Raw genomic sequence first — 21,131 nt, 5'->3', positions numbered from 1 at the left:
AAGGACAATTTATGTAAAGTGTATTCATATTTCATGCATGATAAGCACCATTACCTTGATAATTACTGCAGTGGTGAGTATGATACAGATGGCAAACAGAAGACCGGATCAGACCTCCGTCTGGTATTGGAAAATTTCGAAAAACTTCTTCCTGGCATTTGTTGCTTTGAAATTCGAGGACACTTCTTAAAGCTTGTCATATCATTTCAATAACACAGAGACTTGCACAAAAGGATTATTGTAAAAGCTATTTGATTTGCTCACTAGGCTGAAATTGGAACTTTTACATACCAGGAACAAAGAGCTCAAGTTGGCACTTTTCAATTCGAAGTTCTGGAAAATCTCAAATATATTGCGAAAGAATGTAATTACACGGCTCATCAAAACCAGCCATCATCAGATAAATATATTCTACTCTCTAAGACAAAGCTCTTTTGAGTAATTACCCATTGGTAATTGCAGAGCGGCGACACAATAGGTTTTTATGCAATAGGTTGCTTGGGAAATTACTGTTTTTGCTTGGCGCCTTGTCTCTTTTGTTGTTGTTTCCATAGCTGCTGTCTAATGTTTACTTTCATGATGACAGATCCGTGTGTAACATTTTAAAGAGCGCTATTTAAAAAAGGAAATCATATAAACGGCACTTTTGCCTCGCATGATGACAAACACATTAGGGGCCGTTCACACAGGATGTGTTCAAAAACAGCATTTCAAGACATGTTTTTAAAGAAATGGTTAACCAAAAAATTTAAATTCAGTCTTTATTTACTCACCCTTATGTTGTCTGAAACCTGTAGAACACAGAAATAGGCTAGTATAAATTTTATTAATAAGTACCCAGATCTTGCCATATAGCGATTCACAGAGAACTTGCACTTAGACCACATCAGCACTGCAAATTAAATATATATATATATATATTTTATTTATCACAAAGCTATTGTATGGCTTCTAAAGACTTGGAATTATAGTGTACAAGTCAAATGGACTTGTCAAAACTGTCATTTTATGGCAAGAGCTGCATAAAGATTCTTCAAAATGTGATAGATTTCCATTTTTGGGTGAACTGTTCCTTTAAAAGTACTTTTTAAGTACTTTAAGTACATGAACGCATTCTGTGTGAATAGTCCCTTAGTTTTCTGCATGCCCTGCCAGTTTGGTGAGGCGTTCTATTACGTTGCCAATCCAGGAAGTTTGCCAGACTTAGACATTTCTGAGGGCAGAGATGACGACTTTGAAAGGTTATGATATCTGATGGCTTTTCCATTTGCTCATGCTCAGTATCTCATTGCCTCCGGTCTAATGAAACAGCCATCTCAACAGAGTCACCTGCGCCAGGTTACGGTTCACATGCTGCCACTTTATATAGAAATCTTCAGACAAAAGAAGGTGGCTGTGAGAGAACTCAAAAGTTTCTTGGAAGGTCTTGTGCAGTGGTAGCTGGAATCAGTATAAACATGGGTTCTGTTCAAAGAACCAGGTCAGCTGCCCTTTTTGTCTACGACCTACATAGGCAGCTGCTTTCTTAGACAGCATCTTAAATAAAATGGATCCTCATAAGTGACAGATTTGAAAGATTTACTCTTGCTATGTCCACACTAACATGTTTTCATATGAAAATGCATACATTTCGCAGGCAGATCTCAAAGTGAAATCGGAAACAGTAGGTTGACTTTTATTTGGGGGAATTGTAATCGAAAGTGATCATACCTATGCCCTACTAACTAAAAAGGACAGAGCCCTGAAGGGAGCATGGCATTACAGTTTGAATGTACCCTTCACTAAAAGTCTTGTGAAAGGCCCCTTTTTGAAGAAAATTTTCTTTCTTACTTTTGTTTGGAATGACCCTTCGAGTGGCATTCCCTTCCGAAGTGCCCTTCAGTGGCGCAAAAATGCTGTTTAGAAAACTGCCCTTTTCTGAAATTGGTCTTTGTTTACCGAAATCCGAAACACTGCCCTCTCCTTGCAAATGAACATCTCCGTCACTTTGTTGTAAAAGTCGCACACTTGTTGAAGTTTCGGTAGCCTCTCCTTCTTGATTTTTTATTGAAATTAACTTTGCCAAATCCACGTAGGTCATCGATGCTTACACTGCAGATATCCATTTTTGCGCTTAATAACACATTAGATATGTGAACTTGAACGTGTTGACACAAAACTAAAATCTAGCCGATCAGATAGCGTGACTGAAGGAAGGAGCTTCTGATTGGCTTACTCATTTTGGTAAGCCCGCTTACCTTGACCATTTGTAGTAGCGGGCGTAATTCAATTTGAATGAACGTACAGTGTTGAATGAAAGGGAGGTAAACAATGCTTTGAATCAGAGAAAGCATAACATAAAGTGCATATACCAGAGGGTGCTGCCAAAGCGAATAGATGAATAACTGTCTGTGCTGCTCAACTGAGATGAGAGATGATGAATTTGAATGAAAACAGTAGTTTATATTAACAATTATATCTTTTCACCCTTCTTTTAGGTAAGCACTGCTTACCTTGCTTTTATGGACAGCACCTCCCTGAGTCAGCATAATGTGGTTGATCCTAATGTTGACATTTAAAATGTTTACGCCCTCTCATCTACACTAGAACGGCGCTTTCCTCTACCGAAAACCGAGTGTTTCAAAAACGCTCTCATTACCGCATACTTTGGAATGCGATGACATTCGGAAACTGAAAATGGATTAGTGTGAATGTTGCTTATTATAATTTTGGTTAAAAATGCATCAATTTTGCTATGTTTATGCCTCTCGTCCAAACTAGATTACTGTTTTCCACCACCAGGAAACGAGTGTTTCAAAAACGCTCCCATTACCGCATACTTTGGTAAAACGATGACGTAAGGGAACTGAAAAAGGACTTGTCATGGAAATTCTGAAATAATAGACTCAGAAGCAAAGGACTGTCTTTCTGTAAGTTTAATTTCTTGCAAGAAATGTTTCACAGTCACCATTTGGAATGCCAAAACTTCCTCACGATGAGTAAACACAGAACCTTCTTTTAATTGGTTATTTATCAGTATCTGTGGAGTGCAGCCCCCACCTTCGCAAACTCCATCACATAGCTGCTCCTGCTTTCATCTCTGAGAGTTTCGGCTGTTAATTGTTTCAAGTTGTTAACCTTGCTGTTATCTTAACACCCACACTAGAGTTAAAAAAAAAAAACATCTTCAACACACAGAACATTAGTTCAAATAGAGGACAGCATAGTTCAACAGAGGACAGCATTAAAAGCAACAAGTAACACAGAAGAATAAACTGTAAAATTATAAGACATGTTGAATGAACATAAATTCCCATAACAGTGTTTTCAAATGAAAACGGATTAATGTGGATACGGCCTAATACACTATTGGTTGAAAATGCATCACTTTTGTTACGTTTATGCCTCTCGTCCAAACTAGATCACCGTTTTCCACCACTAGGAAATAAGTGTTTAAAAAAACCGCTCTCATTACCACTTACTTTGGTAAAACGATAACGTTAGGGTCATGTGGACAGTGCTAGGTAGTAACAGATTACATGTAATCTGGATTATGTAATCAGATTACAAAATTGGATTAAATTACAACTCTTCATCGGACTACAGTTACTTTTTTATAGATTACATAAGTACATACTAACGGCAGTAAATTGTTAACAATGTATTGATCATTTTCATATCAATATCATTATATTCATACCCTGAAGCACAATAGTCTCACAGATTAACATTTTGAGCATGTGCTCCTTTTACGTTACAACAGTAAGATATGCACCTCAGTTAAGGAATAGGCAATGGACTATCAGTAAGCAGTAAGGCTTAAAATTAAATGTGTCAGAGTTTTGAGCCATTAGCTTTGACCTAGCAATGTCATTGCTGTCGATTTCAGGTTCATTACTGTTTGCTCATGTAATGTTTCTATTGTTTTATGCACTTAAAATAAACTAGATATGTTTAAAAAAAAAAAAAAAAATGTATTTCTTACTACCTCACCAATGGTGTGCTGCTCACACATTGAACTTAATTGCTTCAAAGGATCTAATGGATGACATCTCTAAGGCACTGTAAGGGTTCTGCCCGCAGGGTACACAATATTCAACTGCAAAATGTGCAGCAATATGGAACAAAGCCCATCACTCTACTGTTGCTGCTTATGCAGTGAAGTCCACTGTATGAAACTTGACATAAAACCTGACACAATTGTTCCTTGTGTTACTCATTGGAACTCTGTCGTTTTAAAATATTCTGCTCTTTTAGAATATTCTTGCTGTTCAAAAGATAATATCTTGCACCTCAGCTTTGGAATAGGCAATGGACTATCAGTAAGCAGTAAGCGTTAAACATGTTTCAGTGCTTTTGGATGGAAGCTTTGACTTAGGCAACACCGTTGCTGTTGATTTTATGGTCATTAATTTTCGTTCAGTGTATGATCATTTTATGTTAATTTTATGGTTGTTAATATTTGTAATGCTGCTATTATTTTATGCACTTAAAATGAACTTGCAGTTAATCAGTACCTGATAACAGTTCACAAGTAATCTGCCCAGCACTGAATGTGGATATGGCCTAAGACACTTATGATTTTGCTACGTTTATGCCTCTCATCCAAACTAGATCAGCATTTTCCACCACAAGGAAATGAGTGTTTCAAAAACGCTCTCATGACCGCATACTTTGGAAAATGATGACATTAGCGAACTGAAAACTGTGTTTTCAAATGAAAACTGATTAATTTGTATATGGGCTAATGCGCTTTTGGTTGAAAACACATTGATTTTGTTATATTCCTTTCATCCACACTGGAACGACATTTTCCTTCACTGAAAAATTCACTGTTTAAATTCATATAGGCTTAAGCGACAGAATTTGTTCAACAGTATGGAGGACTTAAAATGTTTAAGTCCTGCATGCATTTAATGTTTAATGATAAAGAGAAAGGTGCCTTAATACCCTTAATATGTGCACAGTAACCTTTTGTATATTTGGTTAACCGCGATAGTTCACAAAAGGTTATTGTGTTATTTGTCGGGACTCGGGAATAAAGAATGTATATTGACATGGATGCGTCAAACACAATCTCAGATAGCAGGGAATAAAGTGCCCAGTGAGCTATGAGCCTAAATAGCACAATACATAGACCTTCAAATGATAAAATCACATTAAAGTAAAACAAAATTAATCTCTGTCACTGTCTGCAACATAGTAGGCCTATTCTTAACCAATGGAAAATGAGTAATTCTGCCCGGGCAGGTTCACTTTCCATGAGGCAACGAACGCTACAGAAGAGGCTGGCTCCATGGTGTACCGAGCCATGGGCCTCTCAGTTCTTAATCTGTCCTTGGTCATACAAATAGCTAGTAACGTGATTATTTAATAATCATAAAAATACATTGCACATACAAATATTGAGTAAAATTGTATGTAATTAGGCTACATTTAAATATTTTTTATCAATAGCTTTAAGTATCAAAGGAATTCTAAGTATATTTATAATCAACATTTCTCTTGCTTCATCCAGCATTTTGAATGTTTTGTTTATCACAATGCATTTTGGAGGGAAGAAATCTGTTTCTCTATGAAATTATATATGCAAAGCTCCTTTGAGCTGTTGGGAAATTATGTTTCTATGGCAGCGCTCATGACGTCAAAATTAACCTATGCATGCAAAACATGAAAGCAAAATCCTTAATGCCATTTTGCCTTTTTTTTTCATTTTTTTTTTTTTATATGATGTCACAACCTGAAATTAAGAGAAGTCAGAGCTGACATAAAATTAATAGTTTTCAACATGTAATTCTGAGTTCTGTGAAGAAGTGAACAGTTTTTACAAGTTGGAAGCTCATAATTATGATAATTTCGACATGAGGTGAACTCAGCATTAGAATTTGTTCTAAAGAAGGTGTTTTTAAACAGCCTTTGCATTGAGAGCACCCCAATGATTCCTTAAAATGCTGCCTATATAGGCAGCTCACTAGGATTTGTAACTGAGCACTGGTTTGTCGATCGCAGATTGAAACCAAAGGCATTGCATTCTTGTCTCACTCCTGGGCAATTTATTCCATTTAACTGACCGTCTAATATCCGTAATCCTTGTCTAATGTCCTCTTTTAGAACGTATATTTTATTTATCCATCACATGCCAGCTGCTCTCTAACTCAATTTGCACTCATTCCACTTTAATTCAGTTTTATCTACAAGGGACTGGACAAATTGTATCATGTTTCAATTGATCAACTTCAGCTTTGTTTATATGCCCGTCACTGAGTGTAAACCTGTCTCGCTCACTCCATTTCCATTTCTCATTAATAAATGATCACATCTCGATTCAAGGAAGGATTCCTCTGAACTAGCAACATCCAGTTTGAAGCTTCACAGTGTAGAAGTTCCACAATCTGTTTGATCATCCACTTTTATGTTGCATGTAGCTTTCAAGTATGTCTAGTGTTCAGTTCGATGTGAGTCTGCTTGAAAACACGTTCATCTTATTCATCAAGTTGAATCAGACTGAAATTATGCTGCGTTCCAATCAAGGTCTGGATATTCCTACTTGACATATCAGACTTCCGACCATAAAGACGTTCTATTGCCCACCCAAAATGTCAAATCTAGCGTAAGCTTTGCAGATGTTAGATTGTCAACACATACAGGTGCATCTCAATAAATTAGAATGTCGTGGAAAAGTTCATTTATTTCAGTAATTCAACTCAAATTGTGAAACTCGTGTATTAAATAAATTCAGTGCACACAGACTGAAGTAGTTTAAGTCTCTGGTTCTTTTAATTGTGATGATTTTGGCTCACATTTAACAAAAACCCACCAATTCACTATCTCAAAAAATTAGAATACATCATAAGACCAATAAAAAAAAACATTTTTAGTGAATTGTTAGCCTTCTAGAAAGTATGTTCATTTACTGTATATGTACTCAATACTTGGTAGGGGCTCCTTTTGCTTTAATTACTGCCTCAATTCGGCGTGGCATGGAGGTGATCAGTTTGTGGCACTGCTGAGGTGGTATGGAAGCCCAGGTTTCTTTGACAGTGGCCTTCAGCTCATCTGCATTTTTTGGTCTCTTGTTTCATATTTTCCTCTTGACAATACCCCATAGATTCTCTATGGGGTTCAGGTCTGGTGAGTTTGCTGGCCAGTCAAGCACACCAACACCATGGTCATTTAACCAACTTTTGGTGCTTTTGGCAGTGTGGGCAGGTGCCAAATCCTGCTGGAAAATGAAATCAGCATCTTTAAAAAGCTGGTCAGCAGAAGGAAGCAGAAGTGCTCCAAAATTTCTTGGTAAATGGGTGCAGTGACTTTGGTTTTCAAAAAACACAATGGACCAACACCAGCAGATGACATTGCACCCCAAATCATCACAGACTGTGGAAAATTAACACTGGACTTCAAACAACTTGGGCTATGAGCTTCTCCACCCTTCCTCCAGACTCTAGGACCTTGGTTTCCAAATGAAATACAAAACTTGCTCTCATCTGAAAAGAGGACTTTGGACCACTGGGCAACAGTCCAGTTCTTCTTCTCCTTAGCCCAGGTAAGACGCCTCTGATGTTGTCTGTGGTTCAGGAGTGGCTTAACAAGAGGAATACGACAACTGTAGCCAAATTCCTTGACATGTCTGTGTCTTGATGCCTTGACCCCAGCCTCAGTCCATTCCTTGTGAAGTTCACCCAAATTCTTGAATCGATTTTGCTTGACAATCATAAGGCTGCGGTTCTCTCGGTTGGTTGTGCATCTTTTTCTTCCACACTTTTTCCTTCCACTCAACTTTCTGTTAACATGCTTGGATACAGCACTCTGTGAACAGCCAGCTTCTTTGGCAATGAATGTTTGTGGCTTACCCTCCTTGTGAAGGGTGTCAATGATTGTCTTCTGGACAACTGTCAGATCAGCAGTCTTCCCCATGATTGTGTAGCCTAGTGAACCAAACTGAGAGACCATTTTGAAGGCTCAGGAAACCTTTGCAGTTGTTTTGAGTTGATTAGCTGATTGGCATGTCACCATATTCTAATTTTTTGAGATAGTGAATTGGTGGGTTTTTGTTAAATGTGAGCCAAAATCATCACAATTAAAAGAACCAAAGACTTAAACTACTTCAGTCTGTGTGCATTGAATTTATTTAATACACGAGTTTCACAATTTGAGTTGAATTACTGAAATAAATGAACTTTTCCACGACATTCTAATTTATTGAGATGCACCTGTACATTAATAAGCAAACTAATCACGTTGGATAAACATCACTAAAAAAGTGATACTTAATCTTAATTTTTTCCTTGTTTTCAAGTAAAACTACCTAAACATCTTTAAAATAAGAGACATTTAATTGCATAAGCTATTAAGACTTAAGATTGTTTGTTAATGGCCAAAATCATCATAGTATATTGAAGAAAGGTGCACGAATAGTGTACTACTTCTAGTGGATTTTCTTAGTATGCATCAGTGCATACTGATATTGGGCTAATATTACACACAAGCCCTTGTGCAATGAAGCAGGAAAAGTTTGACGGACTTCAACTTTTTTTGTCCTGCTATTTCATTTTTTTCTATGTAGAAAGATGGTGACAAAAATGAGGTCACCCATACAGCAAAAAATATATTTTTGATGTATTTTAAAATATATTAAAAAATATTTATATATATATATTTTTCTGTTAAATTGTGTCCACATTTACACATTACATTTAGTAATTTGACACTTTTAAAATATTTTATCACTATATGTTCTCTGGGAATTGAACCCATGACCTTGGCATCGCTAGTATCAGTTGAGCTACAGGAAAATGTACAGAATCACATACATATTCTTATTAAAATTATTTGATTATTTAATTCAGATATGTAGCTAACACCTTTGTCTCCCATTTTAAAACATGGTTTCTTGCATTTAATTCACTATAGTAATTATACACAGCTGTGAATAGTTAAAGAAATAATCCAGAAAATGTAAAAAAGCAAATTACTTTTTATTTGTAAATGGCATTTACAAATGGATATTTACATAACCTTTTTATTTTACAAATTTCTCACAAAAATATAAATCTTTACAAAAAGTTTAAATATTTGTACATTTGATATGAATGTATTTACAAGCATGGTGGACCCATCTGTATGAGCCAATGTTTAAAAGCAAACCTTATCTTTGACAGTGTTTGATATTTCGTGTCACTGCTAGGACCAGTGAGAGCCAAATACACAACACAACAACGCTGCTTCAGTTTTTTACTCCCCCCCCCCCCCCCCCAAAAAAAAACTTTATAAATATACAAATACTGTAGTTGATGAAAAGACATTATGGAAAGCGGCACAAAGAATTCAAACACAGCAGTGATGCTATATCTGATCATATTTGGCAGGTATGTGCAAAAGTGACTTTTTTTCCATAAAGAATAATAATAAAATCATTAGTAAGCGTAATAAACTAATAAATAAATTAAAAAAAATCTCCCAAAACATCAATGAAATATATTACAAGGCACTATTATGAGTTATGAAACAGAGCTTTTAGAACCAGGGAATCTTGGTGTTTTGCTAGTACCTAAGTCAGATGTGACCCTAAAATTAGCTAAAATAATTATAATGGGAAAAAAATGTCTGACATCAGCAAAAAAGCAACATTGTTTCAGCGGCGGAGAAAATTATTATATTTTGATGAAAGATTTAAAACCAAGAAAGTAAATAGGGACAATTTTATTTTCATGTTGACTTTTCCTCATTTAAAAGTGAAGCATGTAATTTTTGCACCACTAGTGGTACAAAACGGAATTGCAAATATAATGGTCGTTTCCAAAAAGGTTTCCCCAAACACATGTGACATGTCAGGCCGCTCAAACAGAGCAATGTTTTGAAAGTACCACAGAGCCACAGTGTTTACACTTTTCATGGGAATCAAGCTAATGAATGACTTATAGTTGCACAATAAACTGAGATAAGACAAAAGTATTTTAACATTGAAAAAATAACACACTTCACCTTTAATACATCAAGAAAAAAATGAAGGTAATAATTCGCTGTAAAAGCAATCATTTCTTTGTTTCTTATAACTAAGGATCGAGTGTCCATATTCCATGAGAAAGTTTACATTTAGATGGTGAGAACCATCCAATAGCTCATGTTCTTTAAGCAATTTGGATTGTAAGAGGTTAGTAGGTTTAAGCGCACTGTGATGACAATAAGATTCAATGTGCACGATTAAACACACTTTGAATGACTTAAATGAATCCCCTCCATTTTGTGAATATATCCTCATGTTGAAAAGAATATACATGTATACCTTTTTTATTTCTATTCTTTTTTTTTTTTTATCCCCCTTTTCTCCCTAATTTGGAATGCCCAGTTCCCACTACTTAGTAGGTCCTTGTGGTGGCCCGGTTAATCACCTCAATCCGGGTGGCGGAGGACAAGTCTCAGTTGCCTCCGCTTCTGAGACCATCAATCCGTGCATCTTATCACGTGGCTCGTTGTGCATGACACTGCGGAGACTCACAGCATGTGGAGGCACATGCTACTCTCTGCGATCCATGCACAACTTACCACGTGCCCCACTGAAAGCGAGAACCACGAGGAGGCTACCCCATGTGACTCTACCCTCCCTAGCAACCGGGCCAATTTGGTTGCTTAGGAGACCTGGCTGGAGTCACTCAGCACACCCTAGATTCGAACTCGCGACTCCAGGGGTGGTAGATTTCTATTTCTTTTTAAAAACAAAGTCAGCACTCTTAGAGTGAGGTGTATATAATATATATTTCTCCACTCAAACGGTGAAGAATCTGTTGTTTTCCTGTAAATCCACGCAAAGCTTTGAGCCACTGTGTGAATACGGCATCCCAAAGCTGTGCTTGAAAGTCACTTAAAAGAATATGAAATATAGCAACAGAAAAGTGACAATCCTAAGAGCGTCAAACCCTCAAACCATTGTGCAAACAGTATTGAGATTGGGATCGAAGCGGACAACCTTTCCCTCGATGGATTTGGTATTGGTGTTGTACATTGGATTCTCGAATGTAGCCTGACCGTTGTTGTTTTCATGCACAGAGCAGCCGCTGTACTCTGCTTTATCAGACTTCCTGTGAACAAATGAGAACGAACATATCATCAGACATCGAATTCCAAACCTACCACAAATTATATTATATCCACTATAGTTGAATAAAACCAACCCAGCTAATTAGATACAAAATGTATAATTGCCTTTCTGGTAACATGCTTCTTAGGCTATGTGTGGAATAGCACACTAGTATACTACACTTACTACTTCCACAGTATACAGCAAATTTTTGTATGCATGGAATACCCATATAATCTACTATATTTTTCAAAATGTGCAGTATATAACCTGAGCACAGAGCGTGGGATAATGTACTGTGCAATTCAACGGTCTCAATGTGAAAATAAAATATTAGTGACCGTTTTATCTTACCACTTAACTCATTTTATCGGACTGCCAAGATTTAAGATGTTTTGAGTTGGATTAAAAAATGTCATTATAAAAATTTGATTAAAAATACAGACTATTAGTTAAAATAATAATAAATAAATTGAATCCAATTTAAAATGTCTTAAATCATGGCAGTCCGATAAAATGAGTTAAGAAAAAATATTCCATCTTTGTTCGTGATACTGGAAATGCCAGTTTTGCATTAATACAGTAATTGCATTTCACAGTATGATAATTTTTATTAATTTTTTTATTAAAAATGCAAAACAATAATTCAAATAATAAAAAATAAAATAAAATGAATAATAAAAGTTTGGACGTAGTTTTAGTAAATGATAACTGATTGTCACAGGCTGCCTTAAACATGCAAAAAAAAAAAAAAAAAAAAATCAAATAAATTATGAATTAATTGGAAGAAATATCAAATTAATTGCTTTTTACTAATTATTTTAACAGACTGCCAAGAGTTTAGACATTTTAATTTAAAATTGGATTAAAAAAAAAACCTGTCTAACGATATAACTACATTTTTGTAACTACATACAAAAAAAATCAGCATATTGTTGCATATAATGCATTATTTCACATATTATTTAAAAAATAGAAAGCAGGATTCAGTGTATACCACACAGTATGCAGTAAGTTAGTATTCCACTATGAACACATCCTTAAAGAAGACATCATATGGGTAATCTGACACACATACCTCTGTTTATAGAGATAAAATCCAAAGCCTGCAAAAATCAGGGCAAAGAAAGGCACAAGAATCGCGATGACCACCGAGCTGCTGTTGGTTCGTGGTGGGATCTCTGGGCTTTTGGTGGTCTCCACTATGTTCAGACCTGAATAAATATTGATCATGTTAACATATTAATTCAAGTGATACAAATGCACACATCAATAAGATTGCATAACTGTTGAAATAAAACTTGACAAAGACATGAGATTACTCTAAAGATACATGCAATTGTGATATACTTCATTAAAACCTAAATTAGTTATGCAAGATATTATGGGAGAGTTATGAAAGATCTAATCTCTTTATTATAATTAAATGGTAATGACCTTGTGATTATGAGAGCAGATGGCAATTGTTGCTAGGCATCTCTAATAAGAGTATGATTAGAATGAAATTACGTAATTCTTTGTTATATTAACATATTATAATGATGCCATGCATTCATACTTACTGTTACCGACAGGATATAGGTGTATATATATATATATATATATATACACACTGGCGACCAAAAGTTTGGAATAATGCAGAGATTTTGCTGTTTCGGAAGAAAATTGGTACTTTAATTCACCAAAATGGCATTCAATTGATCATAAAGTATAGTCAGGACATTACTGATGTTAAAAAACAGCACATTTGAAAAATAGTTTCAAAAACTATTGCAATTCTTCCCATAAGGCCTGCACCCCTGAGTCTTCTCTTTACTGTTGTACATGAAACTGGTGTTGAGCGGGTAGAATTCAATGAAGCTGTCAGCTGAGGACATGTGAGGCGTCTATTTCTCAAACTAGAGACTCTGATGTACTTATCGTCTTGTTTAGTTGTACATCTGGCCTTCCACATCTCTTTCTGTCCTTGTTAGAGACAGTTGTCCTTTGTCTTTGAAGATTGTAGTGAACACCTTTGGATGAAATCTTCCGTTTTTTGGCTATTTCAAGCATTGTATAGCCTTCATTCCTCAAAACAATGATTGACTGATGAGTTTCTAGAGAAAGCTGTTTCTATTTTACCATTTTTGACCTAATATTGACCTTAAGACATGCCAGTCTATTGCATACTGTGGCAACTCAAAAACAAACCCAAAGACAATATTAAGCTTCATTTAATGAACCAAATAGCTTTCAGCTGTGTTTGATATAATGGCAAGTGATTTTCTAGTACCAAATTAGCAATTTAGCATGATTACTCAAGGATAAGGTGTTGGTGTGATGGATTTTTATCAAAAATGACTTTTTTCAAATAGTGATGGTGCTGTTTTTTACATCAGTAATGTCCTGACTATACTTTGTGATCAGTTGAATGCCACTTTGGTGAATTAAAGAAACAATTTCCTTCCAAAACAGCAAAATCTGTACATTATTCCAAACTTTTGGCCACCAGTGTATATATAAATTCAGGATTTACTAAATATGTAGATTTATATACTTCGATTTATGACTGATATTGTATAGATTCAGTCTTTACATTTATGGATTTACAGATTTCTGATTTTTTATCATTATTCCCTGTTTTGCACCACAGAATTAATATAATTCATCACATTATTGAAATGTAACACACCTTGTCTCTGTAGTCCAAATGGTCCATAGTCTCTATCTTGTATGAAGCCTTGGAACAAGTATGTGTTTCCTTCATGGTCAGCAGAGACCTAGAGGCAGAGAAGAACATCATGTTCTCTCAAATTCACAATACTGAGAGCTTATGTTCTGTTTTATAACAGAGTATTGTTCTCTTAGACCCTTTTCACAGAATGTGATGATGTGTTTTCGCCTTATTTAGCAGCGTAAATCTCACAATTTTGAGTGTAAGTTTAAAACATTATGCTTTGTGTTAAATTACCCTGGAATTAGTTTTAAAAAATGAATTACCACAGCTGTGTGGGGGTTTCTATTACAGCTGCTGAGAGAGTGACAGTAAATTTGGCATCTTCTCCAGCGTCTTAATCCACCGCTGTCTATTTTTTTTCCTCTTCTGGAAAGTCATTCAAACGTAAGAGTGGATTTTTTCTTTTGATCTTGGAGCAAATGGGTAAGTGAAAATAATATTTTCTGAGATCTCCTATTCACTCCCATTCACCGCTGTCGAAGTTTACCCTGCAAACGTTTACTTCCACGTTCCAAAATCCGGAGTGTGAAAAAGGTCTATTGTTCTCAAAATACATGTTATTTTTTAGCTGTTGTGAGCTACTGTTGTGAGATACTGCTGTGAGTTAGTACATCAGCACAGTACTGCAAGCTGAAAGAAATCTGTGTAGCCTTACTCCATGGAGACCTCGAGTTTCCAGCTAACTTCCACACAAACAAGGTTTTAAACATAAATAAATGACTAGTACTTATAGGCAAATCTCTGATGTACACTCATGTGAGGTGAAGACTTAGATCAGCATTTAGAGTTGGAACTATCTGTTTAATAAACCACAATTTACACGGCACTTTAGATGAGTAAAAAAAATTTAGTACACTCACAAAGCCATCCATGATGAAGGTCTCCTCCGTGATCTTGCTGTACGTGGTCTTCACCAAAGCTCTCATGTGATACAGCTGCAGCGTCAGGCGAGCGTCTCTGCTCTTATAAATACCTGTGTTACAATCACAAAACATTTCCTGGGAAAACTTTCTGGGCACACATGAAACCCCTAAATACCCAACCATCTTAATAGTACGAGATGGCAAAATTGTAAGAAATCGTATGAGTTGGCACGTACAAAAAAGTATGACTTTTAATCCCATAGTGAAAAATTAAAAGAAACCAACAAACATGTCATTAAGACTTTTTCCTTACCCAAACCTAACCATAAAGTGTAACCTCTGACCCAAACCCTAAACCTAACCATGTTTTGAACAGGTAAATATCTGTTGCGCGACATGGAAGAAAAAAAACATTGTTTTTGGAACAAGACGAGGGAAGCGTATAACAGGTTATTGATATACATCAATCATTTGTATTGCATAAATAAATAAATATGGAATGAGTAACTAAATTTGTTTACTGACGTTTTCAATAAAGTGCTGGATAGGAGATTAGCTCAAATTTGATGCCTGTATTGTATCGATTTGAAATTCTGTTTGTTGATTGGTTGGTCTCTGTGGGAATAAAAGTCATACATTTTGTACGAGCCAAGTCACATGATATCTTATGATTTCATCATTTCGTACAAATTATTATGAGTTTTAATGAAACTATGTTGTAAATACCAATTGTGTAATGTATTTTTTTGAGTATAGGTTTTTAATCAATAGGTTATCCAAAAACAGGCATTACCACATATATAGAAATATATAAACCATTTTGTCATTAAATTTGAGGAGAAAAAAAAAATGTAACATACTGTTAACATGATATAAAATTACTGAACTCAAAAATGACTGGCCCACTAAGATTGTTAATAAATCTTTCATGTTGCATATATTATCCCAAGATATTGCATTAGATCTTTTTGCCATCATTGTTTTTGTAATTATTACAGGTTCTGTACTTCTTTTTTTAACATAAAAAAAAAATAAAATAATAATATATATAAACTTTATATGTATATTGATAGAAGGATTCATTGATCTGAGCTTATACCGGGCTAGTGGGGGCACTCCCTGCAGAAAAAAATTAAATAAAATATATATATACATATATCATAATTACATAATAAATTAATAACCACCTGCTTGATCTGAACAAAATAGGTGTCATTTTAAAGCTTAGAATCTGGACTTTACAATGCAGCTGATCCTACCAATTCTTTAATAATACTTTTTAATTTCCTGACAAATTAGAACTGTTTTGCTCTCATAAGTAGCATATTTGATTTCACAACACTTATACACTTCCTGGCCAAAAAAAAGTTGCATACTCTAATATTTCGTTGGACCACCTCTTGCTTTAATTACAGTGCGAATATGGTAAATCTGGACTCATTAGACCATGTGACCTTATTCCATTGCTCCACAGTCCAATCTTTATGCTCCCTAGCAAATTGAAGTAGTTTTTTCCAATTAGCCTCACTAACAAGTGGCTTTCTTGTGGCCACACAGCTGTTTAGTCCCAATCCTGTAAGTTTTTGTCGCATTGTGCATGTGGAAATGCTCTTACTTTCACTATTAAACACAGCCGTGAGTTCTACTGTCGATTTTTTACGATGTGACTTCACAAAGCATTTTAATGATCTCTGATAATGATCATTCAAGATTTTTTTCCTACCACATTTCTTCTGTGAAGCTGACGGTTCACCACAATCCTTCTAATAATTTTCCCCTTCTGAAACACAGTAACATCTTTTCCATGAAATGAGAAGCTACTCACTGCATCAGTTAGGGTTAAAAGGATTGTTGCCAGCTGAAACATATTAATCACTGCAATAATGATCCAATCATAGGCTCTTAAGTATCTGCTTATTTAAATCAAAACCGTGCCTTTTTTTTTTTTTTTTTTTTTTTGGCCAGGCGGTGTCTTCAGAGTTGGTAAAAACATAAAAAAAGACGAGATAGCCATGTGTTATATAACGTTGGAAAGGTCTCAGTTAGTCAGATGCAATGAGCAAATTTGTTTCACTCAGATTCCAAACTGCAGTGAGTATTAGTGTATGAAATTCCCACTGACACACATAAATATAATAAACAGGAGTGTCTAATAAAACCAATAAAATTTTATAAAAAGAAAAAGAAAAAAAAGAAAAAGTGAACAAAGTCAGGGTATTATACTCCAACTGGATGAAATAAACTACCCTTTTCAAAAATTTTAACCTTTTAAAAAAGGTTAATCAGTCAGTTTTGACCGGAGCACAATATAAAGGTTAAACCATGATATTTTGGTCATTCCACCCACCCTTATGTTTGATTGTCATTGCAATAAAACACATTTACACATTAGTACTTGTGAATATAGCAGCCTGATATAATGATAATTATGTGACTGTGGCAACATTTTTGCAAAAATTTTGCAAAAACTACGTGCTTCTTTACACGTTTCACTGCAGTTTCCTAGTGAAAGGTCCAGCAGGGGGCGCCAAAAGGGAGTGAAATGGTGTCATAATCGGACAAGGTTTTTAAGGTGAATATTAAATGGAGGTTAATGTACCTCCCACACCTAAAACTTTAACCTAAACCTAACCAATAGTGTTCTAAATGCAAATGAAAGGTAAACAAAACATACATCCTTATTCTAAATCAACACCTAAACCTAACCGATAGTGTGGAAAAAGCAAATGTGACATGAAAATCATATTCTAATGCAACCATGTAATTTCGTGTCGCTTCTATGACATTTTCATCTCACGTGTCAACTTGCATGCTTGGCTAGACTTGAACAACCACAGTCTTCCAAGTCCAAAGTCCAACACTCTACCAGGTGAGCTACCGCGGAAGCTAATCACAATGGTCTGTAATGCAACCGCTAAAATGTATCATTTTTCAAATGACGCGTTACAGCAAAAATGTTTCAATATCATAACATAGCAGTGTGTGAGAAATAGTTTGAAAAATAAGTGTTTATAAAGTCATAATCTGCCGTAGTAGCTGTGATTTTTATGAAAGTGAATGAAACGCAGTTGTTGTAGCGCCTCTAGTGTTAACGTCACCAGGAAACTGCGTCAAAACGTGGAATGGGGCACGTAAAAGTCAGTTGGCAAACATTTTGCTATGGTAACATTTATTCTATGAAACTATGTTGGAATATACTGGCTATTAGACCCTTTAGAAAAAACTCTAAAGTCAGTCTTTTTCAAAGGGTAAATTACATTTTTCTGACAACTGATGGTTTCTTACCTGACAACAGCAGTTCTGAGTCCCTGTTAGTTAAAGTCACATTGACTTTCCCCGTGCTCGTGTTAAAACTAGTGATTGTCAAAGTCATCGGCTGTTTTACTCCTTTGTATTCAAACGAGCCTTTCCACACGTAAGCGGGTGCCAACACATCGTTAGGGACTGCAACTAAGAACATTTAACATGTCAGATCAGAGGTAATTAGGCCATTTACACTTGCATTTGTAACAATTACCACCTCAAACTCTTTTCACAGACACAAGCTGCGAATGACAGCAGAGCTGAACTGATACATAACTCTATTCCTTATCCACTTTAATATTGGCTTAAACAACAAAGTTGTTAATAAAGCAACATAAAACGTCATGGTTACTGGTGTAACCTCCGTTCCCTGATGGAGGGAACGAGACGTTGGTGTCGATGTAGTGACACTAGGGGTCACTCTTGGGAGCCCGAGACACCTCTGGTCTTTGATAAAAGGCCAATGAAAATTGGCGAGTGGTATTTGCATGCCACTCCCCCGAACATACGGGTATAAAAGGAGCTGGTATGCAACCACTCATTCAGGTTTTACGCTGAGGAGCCGATATAAGGTCCGGCCATTTCAGCGGGTAGTTCAGCGTTGTGGCAGGAGGGACCAACGTCTCGTTCCCTCCATCAGGGAACGGAGGTTACACCAGTAACCATGACGTTCCCTATCTGTCACTCACTCGACGTTGGTGTCGATGTAGTGACACTAGGGGTCCCTATACAAAACGCCACAAGGCTGAACTGTGTTACGTGAACTGGCGGTGTGTGGTGGGCAGACTTGCTGTGTGCCTCATAGCCAGCACACCAGGTCGACACGTAACCTCCCCCAACACAGTTATGAGTGTCGAACGGCCCTTTTTGGGGACAAGTCGACTACCCAGAGATAGAGACAGGCTTAACCCAGTCATGGCCTCTTTCCCCTTCTCTTTTTCCACTCCCTAAAAAAGAAGGGGGATTATCCGACTGGGCCGCCAGGTCTAGTCGGGGGGTGTCCCTCCCAAGGGGAGGACACCGCGGAGACCACACCTCGCCCCAAGAGAGGGGGGGGATATTTAAGTGGAAGAATACATCACATGGTCTTTCCAACCATGTGGAGAGCCTTCAAGGTAGATCCTACCCAATGGGGGAGGAGTTACTACAACATGGAGACTGAGGGGCTCTGCCCAAGGAAGACGCAGTTTGCCAGTAGGGAAACGAACTAGCGGAAGATATAGATCGCATGGGGTTAGCCTTACAGGGAACTGCCACATGCGGAGCACCTACCGGAAGCGGAGCCCCAGAACCGGGCTCTTAGTTAGCGCGTGTACTGGGCCGGCAGCGAGTCTCTCCGAAAACTCGACTGCCACAGGGCTCGGAGGAAGTCAACCAGGGAACAACCTTTGTGAACACTACTGGGAATTAACAGCGCACGTCTTCAGCTCAAAAGGAGGTGGAAGGCGCTATGTGCAAGTGATACACCCGGCCGGCTATCCCGGGCTTATCCGCTTGTGTTGCGTGCCACTACCTGGGACGAAACCGGTTCCACCCGGAGGTTGTAGAACCTTGCAAAGGTGTTGGGTGTTGCCCAGCCCGCTGCTCTGCAATGTCTGTTAGAGAGGCACCTCTGGCCAGGGCCCAAGAAGCCGCTACACCACGAGTAGAATGGGCTCGTAGCCCTACCAGGGGTGGCATGTTTTGGGCGAGACATGCCATAGTTATGGCGTCAATGAGCCAGTGGGCGATCCTCTGCTTGGAGACAGCGCTTCCTTTCCGCTGTGCACCGAAGCAGGCAAAGAGCTGCTCAGAGAGTCTAAAGCTCTGCGTGCGATCCAAATAGATGCGCAAAGCGCGCACCGGACACAGCAACGCCAGGGCTGGGTCTGCCTCCTCCTGGGGCAGCGTTTGCAGGTTCACCACCTGGTCTCTAAAAGGAGTGGTGGGAACCTTGGGCACATAGCCCGGTCGGGGGTCTCAGGATCACGTGAGAATAGCCCGGACCGAACTCCAGGCACGTTTCACTGACAGAGAACGCTTGCAGGTCACCTACCCTCTTGATGGAAGTGAGCGCAGTCAGGAGGGCAGTCTTCAAGGAGAGTGCCTTAAGCCCGGCTGACTGCAAAACTCAAAGGGGGCTCTCTGTAGACCCTGAAAAACTACAGAGGTCCGATGAGGGAACAAGGCGTGGCCTGGAGGGATTCAGCCTCCTGGCACCTCTTAGGAACCTGATGATAAGATCATGCTTCCCTAAGGACTCACCATCGACTGCGTCATGGTGTGCTGCTATGGCAGCAATGTACACCTTCAAGGTGGAAGGGGACAGCCTCCCTTCCAACCTCTCTTGCAGGAAGGAAAGCACTGATCTGACTGCGCACCTCTGGGGGTCTTCCTGATGGGAAGAACACTACTTAGCGAACAGACACCACTTAAAGGCATACAGGCGCCTCGTAGAGGGAGCCCTAGCCTGAGTGAATGTGTCTACCAACGCAGGTGGGAGACAGCTTAGGTCTTCCGCGTCCCGTCCAGGGGCCAGACATGGAGATTCCAGAGGTCTGGGCGTGGGTGCCGGATGGTGCCCCTTCCCTGAGAAAGAAGGGCCTTTCTCAGGGGAATTTGCCCGGGGGAGCTGTCACGAGGAGCGTGAGGTCCGAGCACCACGTCTGGGCGGGCCAGTAGGGTGCTTACCAGGACGACCTTCTCCTCGTCCTCCCTGACCTTGCACAGGGTCTGTGCGAGCAGGCTCACTGGGGAAAACGCATATTTGCGAATGCCAGGGGACCAGCTGTGTGCCAGCGCGTCTATGCCGAGGAAGGCCTCGGTGAGGGCGTACCAGAGCGGGCAGTGGGAGGATTCTTGGGAGGCGAACAGGTGCACCTGTGCCTGACTGAATCGACTCCAAATCAGCTGGACCACCTGAAGGTGGAGTCTCCACTCTCCCTTGAGGGTAACCTGTTGTTACGGCGCGTCCGCCGAAGTGTTGAGGTTGCCCGGGATGTGAGTGGCTTGCAGCGACTTGGTGCTGCTAACTCCGTTGGAGGAGACGGCGGGCGAGTTGTGACATACAGCGGGAGCGCAGACCGCCTTGGCGGTTGACATATGCTACCGCTGCTGTGCTGTCTGTCCGAACTAGCACGTGCTTGCCCTGGATCAACGGCCGGAACCTCCGCAGGGCGAGCAGAATTGCCAGTAACTCGAGGCAGTTGATGTG

General features: G+C 38.4%; 1 protein-coding gene across 1 annotated transcript in view; it reads right to left on the bottom strand.

Annotated features, from left to right (window-relative positions):
• Positions 1-9,232: 9,232 nt before the first annotated feature.
• The window catches only part of csmd3a (CUB and Sushi multiple domains 3a), a 437,506-nt gene continuing 425,607 nt past the window's right edge, over positions 9,233-21,131 (bottom strand). Inside the window, exons 67-71 of the mRNA XM_051721095.1 lie at positions 17,921-18,085; positions 14,633-14,745; positions 13,728-13,815; positions 12,135-12,270; positions 9,233-11,057 (exon numbers count right to left, since the gene is read on the bottom strand). Coding sequence (XP_051577055.1) covers positions 10,898-11,057; positions 12,135-12,270; positions 13,728-13,815; positions 14,633-14,745; positions 17,921-18,085 — 662 coding nt within the window. The 3' untranslated portion in view covers positions 9,233-10,897. The remainder of the gene's footprint in view (positions 11,058-12,134; positions 12,271-13,727; positions 13,816-14,632; positions 14,746-17,920; positions 18,086-21,131) is intronic.

The sequence above is a fragment of the Myxocyprinus asiaticus genome, chromosome 16 (assembly GCF_019703515.2).
Source record: "Myxocyprinus asiaticus isolate MX2 ecotype Aquarium Trade chromosome 16, UBuf_Myxa_2, whole genome shotgun sequence".
Lineage (NCBI taxonomy): Eukaryota > Metazoa > Chordata > Actinopteri > Cypriniformes > Catostomidae > Myxocyprinus > Myxocyprinus asiaticus.
Note: the sequence above shows the minus strand (reverse complement) of the source record. Positions and strands in the feature narration are given on the sequence as shown.